We start from the raw sequence: 12485 nt of genomic DNA, 5'->3' as shown, positions 1-12485 counted from the left end.
CATAACCCAAATGGGTTTACTGTTAATGGGTCATGGGTCAACCCAACCCATTTATTAAATGGGTTGGGTTGATCCATGATCCATTAAATTAAATAGGTTAGATGGGTTAATGGTTGATTCATTAACCCAACATCTTTATAATGAATTATTTTTAAGTTAAGATCAAGTTGATCGAAATAAGAAAACGTTTTTTGTGGTTTTGGCGGAAAAACGCAATTTTGGGGAAAAATAATTTTTTGCGGAAAATGCGTTTTTGCGGAAAAACACGTTTTTGCGGAAAAACGCGTTTTTGCGGAAAACGCGTTTTTGCGGAAAAATACGTTTTTTGCGGAAAAATACGTTTTTTGCGGAAAATTGCGTTTTTGCGGAAAAACGCGTTTTTGCGGAAAATTGCGTTTTTGCGGAAAAACGCGTTTTTGCGGAAAAATGCGTTTTTGCGGGAAATTGCGTTTTTGCGGGAAATTGCATTTTTGCGGAAAATTGCGTTTTGGCGGGAAAACACGTTTTTGGGTTTAGGCGGGAAAACACGTTTTTGCGGAAAACGCGTTTTTACGGAAAAACGTATTTTTGCGGAAAAACACGTTTTTGCGGAAAATTGCGTTTTTGCGATTTTGGCGAGAAAACGCGTTTTTGCGGTTTTGGCGGGAAAACGCGTTTTTGTGGTATTGGTGGGAAAACGCGTTTTTGTGGTTTTGGTGGGAAAACGCGTTTTTGTAGTTTTGGCGGGAAAACGCATTTTTGCGGTTTTGGCGGAAAAACTTTTTTCGCGATTTTAGCGGAAAAAACTTATTTTTGCGGTTTTAGCGAAAAACGCATTTTACCGCCGAATAAATGATTAAACTTTTGAGAAACTCATGATTTTCCAATTCTATCAAACCTTAGAATTGAGTGGTTTACTCATGGTTTTCTTAATTGAAAACAAAATGGGTGAGAGTTGACCCAACCCAATAAACCCATTAACTTGCTAACCCATTAACTTGTTAACCCATTAACCTATTAACCCATTAACATATTAACCCATTAACCCATTGGATCAAAAATAAACAGTTCATTTGGGTTAATGGATCAATTTGGGTTGGATCAACCCATGGGTCATGACCCATTTTGACACCTGACACATCAAGTGCATCTGTTCTTGATTCCTCTAAAGAATCAAATAAATGAATCTAAGAAATCAATGGAATAATCTGTTTAGTCTTCATGTCTGGGCATGCACGTGTCTCAAACCAAGTAATTAGAGCCTCGTCAAGGTATTTCTAGCCCTTTCCTTGTACTGATAGAAATTGTACGGGTTGAAATCGACACTTTTCTATTATTCGACTAAACATGGTTTAACGGTTGACTAACAATAAGTTAGTTAAGGTAAAATTTCATGTTACGGAATCAAGTTTACGTCAAAATTTTTTTAAAAAATCTTAGTTTAAAAATAATTTTGCACTTATATTTTGTTTGGATCTAAAAAGGCACGAGACAAATAGTTGGAATCTAAAAAGGCCACTTTCCCCTTTACCAACTAGGCACTTTTGTAACCGTTTCCATTCTCTCAAATAATAAGTGATATATAATTATATTTGATAGGAGCTGCTAAAAAATGTTTTTGATAGAAACAAACAATAGTACTGTAACTAAAATTGATGAGATGACCCTCAGTATGAAGTATTATATCAATAATACTTCTTAAATATATAAAAATATAAATATGTTATTAATCGAATGCATTTCTATATTAAGTATTAGAGCATCTTCGTAAAACTCTACTTTTTTTTTCTTCAAAAAAGAGTGAAATGGAATATAGAGTAAATATGCTCTAACACTATTCTATTTTTTACTATATAATAGAATAATAAATAAAAAAAAATTGATTACTCTATGGAGTAAATCCCATTATGAAATGAAAGTTCGAATAAGATTGAAGTATTTCTTATTACATACTTCTTTTTACTTCATTTTGAAGAAAAAAATAGAATGAATTAAAAATGCTCTTATGGTTGGAGTTACAACACTCTCAGAAAATGATTCTTTAGAAATGACCTTTCTTTCAACCGAGTCAATCCAAGAAGTAAGTAACATGGAGAGTGATTTTCATGTTACTGAACAAATAGATGGATTTGGAAGCATGACAAGATGGGTTTGGGTTGATAAAACAGACACAAAAATACTAAGATATGGGATGGATAACAATTCGTGGCAAAGGAAAACGAGGCCGTAGAGGTTGAAGTTCCTATCAAGCGCAATAATATCCTACCTAGTTTGGTTTACCGTGAAATCTCTATAAATTAATAAGAGAAAATGACTAGGATAGCACCAAACCAAGTTTTGGTTCCCAAACTAGCACTCAAGGTTCAAAGTCACAAAAATAGGTTTCATTAAAGAGGTAAATATACATTTATACCCCTTGGGTTAATTAATCCAAACCTTAGGGTTTAGAGTTAAGGGAGGGGAGTGGGGTTTTGGAATTAGGGTTTAAAATTTTATAAAATAAAAAAATAAATATTAAAAAATTAAAAATAAAAATTAAAAAAAACAGTTTCAAAAAGTATATTTGAATTATAAAAAGGAAATTTGAAAAAAAAAATTCAAAAAAATTTCAAAAAAAAAATTCAAAAAAAAAATTATAAAAAAATTTCGAATCTGAAAACATATAATCTGAAACTATAACAAAAATTTCTTTTTTTTTAATTTTTATTTATTTTTATTTTATTTATTTTTATTTATTTTTATTTGTTTATTTAATTTTAAACCAAGGGTATTAGGGATATTTTACCCTTTAATGAATGTCATTTTTGTGACTTTCTCCTTCTAGTGCTATTTTTGAGACAAAAACTCAAAAGGTGCTATTATTGACAATTGCCCAATTAATAATGTTGAGACTACACCCAAAATATAATTTCTTTATTAATTTATAGAGTTATTAATTTATCGATATAGTAATTGAACCAAAAATTTAATTTAGGACTATAAAATTATTTTATTTTATAGAGATTTTTAGTGTATATTAATTTATAGATTATTAATTTAAAAAAGTTATACTGTACTATGTTTTCTTACTTATATAGCTTTTTCTCTGTCTACTTCATATATCCAATTTTCTTAGACTATATGATCTAACAAGTCACATCTTGTACTGTTTTAAATTTTAATGAAAGTATTTTTACAAAAAAAAATCCAACACGTTTTAAACATGCATATTTTAATTATTTGTAGTTTTTTTGCTGGAACATTTTATGATTTATAGCTGGTTAGTCATTTAAAAATAAACTTTGACAAAAAGAAAAGAAGTCATTTAAAATAAACATTTTACGATCATTGACGAAATTATCCTCAATAATCAATATATATGACGTAATATATCGCAAATGGGTAAAACTATTTTGTTAGACATGTAACTATAATGAATTGTTTATTTACTTTACTGAATGAATCTTACTATTTTTTTGGATAACCTAGTTATTTGGCAGATTTGAGACTCAACCGACTAATTTTTAGAGGCTTTTTCATCAGCGCTAAACATTTCTGGTTATTCCAATAGAAGTTTAATATTCATTTCCCTTAATCACATAAAAGAACATATCTAAGATGATAAATTTCATCCGAATTACTTTTTTCATCCAAAGTATTTAACACCTTTTCAAATCCACCGTATATATAACTCGACGACGCTGGTTGGGATCTTAGTCTTTTTTTTATTTTGAATTTATGGTTGTTAGGAATCTATCAGATAATTCAACATGCATAAAATGTTTTTTCGGTGGAAAAGTCACCTGTTCCGCATTCAAAGATCAAAGTCAAATATTAAAACAGTTGTGCTGCGTTCAGACAAAAAATATATGTGATGCATTTTTCCGTTTACTTTAATTTTATACCCAATTGCCAGTTACTAATTTATCTCGATTCTTCTATCATTTATTTAAAAGTTGAAACATTTTTCTTTACATTGATGCTCAATGTTTCCACTCTCCGAGACGTCATTTGCAACATGTTCGGTTTTGTATGACTGTATCTAAAGGTATAAAGGCAAGAACTTTCAAATAGTAGACATCAGTCGGAGTATTAGGAAAAGACTCGATCTGGTCATTAATATCTACAATCAAATTAACAGAAAATACCCTACACTTGTTCACACCCAAATCAACCAAAGTAATAGAAGAGACGCAACACTTGTTCACACCCAAATCAGAGAAAGAAAAAACATTCAACATTTATCATCAAATATGGAAAAAATGACGAAATTTATAAATGAATCGAGTTTACCAGGAAACTTTGCGTAAAACAAGATGAAAATGTGAGACAATGATATGTAAGTCAAAATCTATCGTTGGTTAAAACTTAAAAGAGATGGTGAAATCAATAATTTTGAAAATTCAATAATCACATAAGAAGTAACTTATTACAGAAAAAAAGTATAGGTCCTATTATGATTTGATTGAATGGTAAAACCAAAAGATTTAAATATTTGCTTTGCATTTGCCATGGAAGCAAGCAAAACATTTTTGGTTATTTTGGGATGCTTTTACCTTCTATGCATTTAACAATCACATGACATGCTGGTTATATTTCGTCATACTATGTTATTTTGTTGTGTAAACACCTAATTTACTAATGGATGTTAGACTTTAGGATTTATGGTTTGTAATGACGACTATTCCAAAATTCAACATTCATAAAATATATATATATATTTGAATGTAAATGTGAGACAATAGTATGTAAGTTAAAATCTATCCTTGGTTAAAATAGATGATGATATGAATTATTTTGAAAATTCAATATTCACATAAGTAACTTATAGAGAAAGAAAATTCATACGTCCTATTATGATTTGATTGAATGGTAAAACCAAAAAGTTTGAAATATTTGCTTTGCATTTGCCATGGAAGCAACCAAACCATTTTTGGTTATTTTATGTTACAAAAACAATTTTTTGGTTATTTTGGGATGATTTTACCTTCTATATATTTTGGTTATATTTCTTCATAGTATGTTTACTTTGTTGTTTAAGCACCTAGTTTACTAATTAATGGATGTTATACTTTTTTTTTTATCAACAAAGGATGTTCTACTTTAAGATTGATGGTTTGTTAGGAAGACTATTCCAATAATCAACATTATATATATAGATATATGTTATGGAAAAAATCTCATGTCCTATAACATTTAATGAAATATCAAAACCAGAATATTAACACTTTCGCAAAATTTTCTCCAACTTCTTACATGTATTTAACACATTTTTGTTTTAAACAATGCTTAATGTTTCCATTCTCCGAAACGTCACTAGCCTACGTACGTATATTTGATAGACTTCGCCTATATATGTTATGTGATCTCTGGTCATTCCTACTCACAACCAAACAAAACATGGATAATAGATGGAGTCTTGAAGGTATGACTGCTCTTGTAACTGGTGGAGGCAGCGGGATCGGGTTTGCCTTACTACTCTATTGCTACATCATATTTCTTACCCATTGTTTTGATTTTATTCAAGATTCTCTAAATTAATTTTATTTGATTTTGTGAAATTTTATAGGCATGCCATAGTAGAGGAGCTAGCCAGTTTTGGAGCTAGAATCCATGTGTGCGACATATCTGAAACACTGCTCAATCAGAGTTTAAGCGAATGGGAAAAGAAAGGGTTTCAAGTGAGTGGTTCCATATGTGATGTATCCTCTCGTCCCGAGAGAGAAACACTTATGCAAACCGTCTCAGCGATATTTGATGGCAAGCTGAGTATACTTGTAAGAAACTAAGCATATTCTCACAGGAAAAATTCTATTAAGTTGCAAAATATATAGTACGTAAGGTTTATGTTACTCTTTTTGTTCAACATAGGTGAACAACGTTGCCGTGGTTCACACTAAGCCAACAACCGAATATGACGCGAACGATTTCTCGTTCCAAATTTCAACAAACTTGGAATCTGCTTATCATCTTAGCCAGCTTTCACATCCTCTCCTCAAGGCTTCTGGATTTGGAAGCATTGTCATGATTTCCTCTGTTGGAGGGGTTGTATCAATGTGCTGTGGATCCATCTATAGTCTGGCGAAAGGTACGCAGACTTCACTTACGTATATAATTCCCAAATGATGTTTGGTAAAAATGAATTATATTTTGAGTTAACGTTAATAAGTTGTTTTAAAGTGGTACGTCATGTTTCAAAAAAAAAAAAAAGAAGGTGGTACGTCAAAATTTATAGTTGGAACGGTTAATATTTGCACTTGTATATTATAAGTTATTTTAGATCCTATAGAGTAATTTATATATGAGATTCCCATTATAGTAAGTGCAGCACTTTTTACCAAATATATATGATCCCAGTGTCAGAATTCGTTTAACTCTAATTAATTAGCTCGATGGATAATCCTTAATTTCACCAAAAATTACTTCCAATGGCTAGTTGATGTGATCATTCATTTCTGTAAAACCTTGTTGTGTAACGTTCAGTCTAATTTTTCATTTTCTTTGTGTGTGTATGCGCAGGAGCTTTGAACCAACTAGCCAAAAATTTGGCGTGTGAATGGGCAAGAGATGGCATAAGAACCAACTCTGTTGCTCCTAATTTTGTCAACAATACTACTATGGCTAAACCTGTAACTAAAGACACCCTCCAGATTCTTTGTTTTTTTTTCTAAGTTTTCAATTAACGTTATGCACTTCTCATTCTTATGTCTATCTTGTGAATAACCAGTTTTTCAAAGACGCTGATTACGAGAAGAGTTTGTTAAACAGAACTCCACTTGGTCGGGCTGGAGAGCCAAACGAGGTTGCATCACTTGTGGCTTTCCTGTGTTTACCTGCAGCTTCATATATTACTGGTCAGACCATTTGTGTTGATGGAGGTCTCACTGTCAATGGTTTCTCCTATCAGCCAAAGGCTTGAGCTGTGACTTGTGTGTGTTGGTGATGCAGCGTACAAGTATATTTTAAATTGTTGTTGGGTTTTGTTTTAACCTTTGCTTCTATCACTAATAAAAACAAAAATAAGAAACTCTAGTTTTCTGTTACTATTGCACTCTTTGAGAATTCAATAGATTTGTGATGGTTTGGTTAACAGTTGTCTCTGAAATCAATGTTTATCCATATCTTGCATCTATTATTTTGTGTTCAAGTTAGTTGTTTTTTATTTACCATGTGGTTTAGAAGTTTTTTTTATTAATCAAGAGTTCTGGACCCTTAAGCGTATACTTCTTCCTTCTTGGGTCGGAATGAGCATTTCAAGATTACTCTCAAGTACTGAACCTAAGACCTGACTTTTCACTCTTTTGGAAGGGTCATATATATTTGATCTCTAGCTCTTAAATCTTAATTATATGGTTTTATTTTACTTGTAAATTATTTTCTCAAACTCTCTCAAACAATATGGCCCTTAGTCAAAACTATATTCGAAGAAACCTTTATAAAAACGATTAAGGAGCTGAATGCGAGACAAAAATATATTTCTGATTTGAATCAATGAAAATATATATATGGAAGATCTAAAACATTTCTCACCAATGGCGCTATAACACAACAGAGAAGATTGAATTTAAAGGGATGACTGCTCTTGTCACTTCCAGCCCTTCTTTTATTATTGGTTTAAATACGTGAAGGTGGATGAGCTCCATCACCTTGTCAACTTTACAGCTTTGCGATCGCTGAAGCAGGCAAGTGTTTCCTTGGTGGAAGCTTAAGATCCTCCCATCCCTCCTCTTCTTCCACTCTCTTGAAGTACTTATCTACCATGTTATCTTTCATATCCTCCAGTCTCCTTGGATCCCACTGAAATATACGTAAGGCATTACATAAAACAGAATGTGACATAACCACAATTCTTAAAAGGGGAGATTTGTTAAACCTTTGGGTTCCTATCTTTGTCTATCAATATGGCTCTACACCCCTGCATAAGTAAAATCATAATAATGTCCTACAACAAGAACAATTTATGGAGGAAGATACATTAGAATCAAGGGAATCTGAAAAACAAACCTCCACAAAATCTTTGCTTATATCTCCCTTCATCATATGTGCCACCTAGTAATGTCAAATGGGCGGGTTATAAATGGGTGGCCCGTGTCCAAATAGATATGGTCCAAAATGGACAGGCCCATATTGAACCATAAATATTTTTTGTCCAAATGGGTGAACCCAACTATATACATGGCCAAATTTGGGTTTAACCAGTTGGACAATGGGCGGCCCAATAAGCTTAAATGTCTAGGGTTAAAAATTGGTGCGTTTGCGGATGACTTATAACTAGTTAACTACCAAATTCGGTAACAGTCAAATAATAAATTAACAATATTTACATTTAATATAATTATAAAAATATCAAAAATCATAAAATTATAATAAATATAAAATTTCTATTTAGAAAGTTATAATTTTAATTTTTGAAAATTTATTGAAATTATTTTTATTATAAAATTTTATAATATTAATTAAAATATAATAGATATATTTTAATATTTTCATAATTTCAATTTTAAATTTTTTATTAAATATTTTAACTTTTATATATATATATTGTTTTAAAAAAAGAAAAAAAATTATTTTCTCACAACCGCCCGCAACCGCAAACGCTAGCTGGAGCCAGCTTTTGAATTTATGAGATTCAGAGCGGTTTGAAGCGGTTTAGAGCGATTTGAGTGATTGTTGCAAATCGCCGACAACTGCTACCAACCACAAAAGCTGCGTTTGCGGGTGGTAGCGGGAAAACCAGTCGCTCCCTAATTGGACACATGGGCCGTCCATGGATAACTCAACAAATCATGGTCCTATTTGGTTATGGTCTCATTTGGACATGGTTCTATTTGGGCTTCGACCAAAAATGTCCAGCAAAAAACTGAAGCCCATTCGGACACATCCAAACCCGCCCAACCCGCCCATTTGACATCTCTAGTGCCACCATTCTATTCTCACGGATAAGACACTGCCCCAACCCTTGCAATCGTCCTTCTCTTATCTGAAATTTAAACAACACAATCACAGTCAACTTATCTTTCCCATCATTGCATGCTTGTGATGCATCTTCTAAACGAACCGATCTAAGAGAGATTTTAAGGCTTGCTGGTGAAGCTTTCTTCAATGCGCCAATGGTAGCTGAGATCCAATCATCTGGTTTATGAGTTGCCTCTCTCTCCTAATCAACACATATTATGTTACTAGGATGCATGTCAAATTGTAATTCATAATCACGAGATCAACATATCCTATATAGTAATGGGAACAGTGGTTCACTTTTTCTAATTAATGGGGGGGGGGAAAAGACTGTAACATGCCACTTAAAAAAATATACTGAAACAAAGATGGGCAAAAAAACTTACAAGTGCAGATATAATTTCTTCGACTGTTCTTCTCGAGAAGCACTTATCAATAACATCTAACCTGCATAAAGAGAAGTTAATGGAGATAAGAAACTGGTGACACAAATTTCCATTGAAGATCTACTGAGATATAGATCATGTAAGTTTGAAAGCTGACACCAATACAAGGTTGAAGTTTAAAAAATTGTAATGTAACAATGATGAATAATAAATAAATTGTTTTAGACATATAGAAAGAGTAAACCGAGATAAAATTATATATCATTTGCCTGTGGCAAGCACTCTTTTGTTTCGGATGTGGATGTTGAGTGTATGCATCGAGAATTGTTGAGGCATAGGTAACTGGATCACTTGAACCAACTCTGCAAAGATCTGCTTCTAAGGCCGTTAACCTCTGTAACAATGAATAACCTTACTAAGTAACGTTCCTTAGTCAAATAAAGTCATCATAAACCATTAATCCGGAGAATGTTCTCAATACATTTAACAACTATAGTATAAAGGAAGTTGATACCGTTGAAGGCACAAAATGAGTTGCAAGACCACAAGCAAGCATTTCAGCGCCATCTAACCTAGCTCCAGTGAGGCCAACATACTCTCCTGAGCAAGAAAAACATGAAAGATGAGATAGCTAGATAGAATACCCCTTAAAACTTTTGAAGGAGATGCAAATAAACAAACGAATATTTTATATTGTTACCAAAAAATCCAGGGAGCCTTGACAAGAAGTAGGAGGCGCCTACATCTGGAAATATCCCTAGAGATGTCTCAGGCATGGCAAAAACCTTGCATAACACTCAAAATATATCGGAATACCGTACTATGTTCTGTTTTAGACCAAACTATTTGTCATCCACATGGACATGGTTTTTTTAAGAAGAAGAATACCGTGTTCTCTGTTGCAATTCGAAATCGACCATGGACGCAGACACCAACTCCACCTCCCATGACAATACCATTCAAAATTGAAACCTACAATTTTTCAAAACTAATTAGTGAGAGCTAACACACTTCTTAAGTCTTGGGCATTCTACCCAAACCGAACAGAAACTGATCTGAAACTTTATAGGGATATATTCATGGGTCCAAATTTTCTTTTATCCAAAAGACTACAGATCCGTATAAAGTCCGATAAGAAACGATCTGAATCCACCTGAATGCATTATGATTTCAAGTATTTTTTTTTCTATGCTTTTTAAAAATATATAGTTATATTGAATTTCTATTAGTAGAATTCATCTATTTATATGACATTTTCGAGAAGTAAAACTTCTCTACAAGTAGAGAGTATACTGAGAAGAAGTGAGACCTGAGCTTTACAATAAGTGGCCATAACGTAGTGGAGATTATATCCAAGTGACATGAAATCAGCACTGCGTCTCCATTTGCCTAGTCTGATGTCACGAACAATAGCAGGAACATCACCACCGGCACAAAACGCTCTTCCCTGACCCTGTGCCGAAGTTTTACACTTGTTTGATACAAAGGGTCCTCATATATATGCATTACCTGAAAGAGATGAGGATAGCGAAATTACCTTTAGGATGACAAGTTTGACACTAGGGTCCTCCTCATACGCAAGGAACAGTTGCAGCAACCGAGTGATCTAGAAAAGACTAATTCAAGACAAAATGTACGATATGGAGCAAGAAACAACAAGGGGAAAGATTCAATACCATGTTAAATGACAAAGCATTCAGATGCTTTGGTCTGTTTAGTGTCAAGATTCTTACACTTGATGTCTCTTCCACTAAAACCTGTAGTCAAACTGATTCAGAGAGAAAGAAGAACTGATCCTCGTCAGCTTTGCAATAAAAAAGTGAAAAAAGACCTGAGAGTGAGGTTCAGAGCCCATTATCTTCTTCTTTCTTACGGGTCGAACTCGGTTCAGACTGAAAAGCTTTTATTCTGCTTAGTTTGATTCTACTTCTTCATATTGTTTCTGCCGTGTAGAGCTTTTATACAAGTGTTATGCTCTTTAACATCCAGTCAATTATTTTAAAAATATATATTTATAGAAACACTTAGAAGAGGCAAATGTTCTAATAGATTTGTACGACTGGTACTGCGGTTAAAAATAAGTGCGTTTGCGGGTGACTTATGACTGGTTAACTACCAAATGCGGTAACAGTCAAATAATAAATTAACAATATTTACATTTAATATAATTATCAAAATTATCAAAAATCATAAAATTATAATAAATATAAAATTTATATTTAGAATTTTTAATTTTAATTTTTAAAAATTTATTGAAATTGCTTTTATTATAAAATTTTATTATATTAATTAAAATCTAATAGATATATTTTAATATTTTCATAATTTCAATTTTAAATTTTTTATTAAATATTTTTACTTTTGTATATATATTTTAAAAAGAAAAAGAAAATTTTTGTACGCTTCCGCAACCGCCAGCAACCGCAAACGCTAGCTGGAGCCAGCTTTTGAATTTATGAGATTCATAGCGGTTTGAAGCGGTTTAGAGCGATTTGAGTGATTGTTGCAAACCGCCAACAACCGCTACCAACCGCAAAAGCTGCGTTTGCGGGTGGTAGCAGGAAAACCAGTCGCCCCATTAGTCTAACGCTTTTATACTATCCAACGAAACTTCCAACATTTTACCCTACCCATGGGATTGTAAAATGTGATTGACATTCTCCATATAAAATCTAATATTTACTTCATATTCGGTAATAATCTACGCCTTATGCAAAATAAAATATTTTTATAAAATACTGCTAAATAAATATATTTTCAATTTTTTAAAATAATAATAATAAATAAGATATGTAAAATATATTTTAGTGATTTGATTAAATTAAAAATAACTAAAAATAATTATTTTTTATCAATTAAAATATATAAATATTTATAAAATCTGAAATTAAATATATGGTATAAAATTTAATTTAAACGTTACTAATATATATATATATATATATATATATATTAAATGGAACTTTTTACTTGTACGTTTTTATGGTCACTTGTATCTTGCTATAACAAAAAAAAGGTTTAAACCACTGATCACAAAAAATTTTGATGTGAGATTTTTAACAGTTTTAGTAACTTTTATTCATTTAAAAAATTTAACATATAACTTATACGAAAAATATAAATTTTACTATATTGTTATGTGATTGTTTAATTTATTTTAATAATATAAAATTAACCAAAAATGAA

The 12485-nt window shown here is 31.9% G+C and overlaps 1 protein-coding gene and 1 pseudogene across 5 annotated transcripts; one reads left to right on the top strand and one right to left on the bottom strand.

Moving 5' to 3' along the window:
* The first annotated feature begins 5228 nt into the window (after nucleotides 1-5228).
* On the top strand, nucleotides 5229-7179 carry LOC125608056 (annotated as a pseudogene).
* A 197-nt stretch (nucleotides 7180-7376) lies between these two features.
* On the bottom strand, nucleotides 7377-11342 carry LOC106446951 (3-hydroxyisobutyryl-CoA hydrolase 1-like). Of its 5 annotated transcripts, XM_048777838.1 has the most exons (14): nucleotides 11131-11342; nucleotides 10976-11056; nucleotides 10837-10905; nucleotides 10609-10752; nucleotides 10188-10271; nucleotides 10000-10084; nucleotides 9814-9899; nucleotides 9569-9693; nucleotides 9300-9360; nucleotides 9017-9115; nucleotides 8882-8938; nucleotides 7963-8007; nucleotides 7832-7873; nucleotides 7377-7755 (listed from the first exon to the last, which is right to left on the bottom strand). In XM_048777838.1, exons 1-14 carry the CDS (start codon nucleotides 11152-11154, stop codon nucleotides 7615-7617), a joined length of 1143 nt encoding a protein of 380 aa, XP_048633795.1. In that variant the 5' UTR covers nucleotides 11155-11342; the 3' UTR covers nucleotides 7377-7614. The 5 variants fall into 5 exon arrangements, with proteins under 5 accessions (XP_048633795.1, XP_048633794.1, XP_048633796.1 ...); XM_048777837.1 differs by having other exon boundaries at nucleotides 8882-9115; XM_048777839.1 differs by lacking the exon at nucleotides 7832-7873.
* Between the last annotated feature and the right edge of the window lie 1143 nt (nucleotides 11343-12485).

Source organism: Brassica napus, chromosome A4 (assembly GCF_020379485.1).
Source record: "Brassica napus cultivar Da-Ae chromosome A4, Da-Ae, whole genome shotgun sequence".
NCBI classification, from domain to species: Eukaryota; Viridiplantae; Streptophyta; class Magnoliopsida; order Brassicales; family Brassicaceae; genus Brassica; species Brassica napus.
This window is presented reverse-complemented; position numbering and strand designations above follow the sequence as displayed.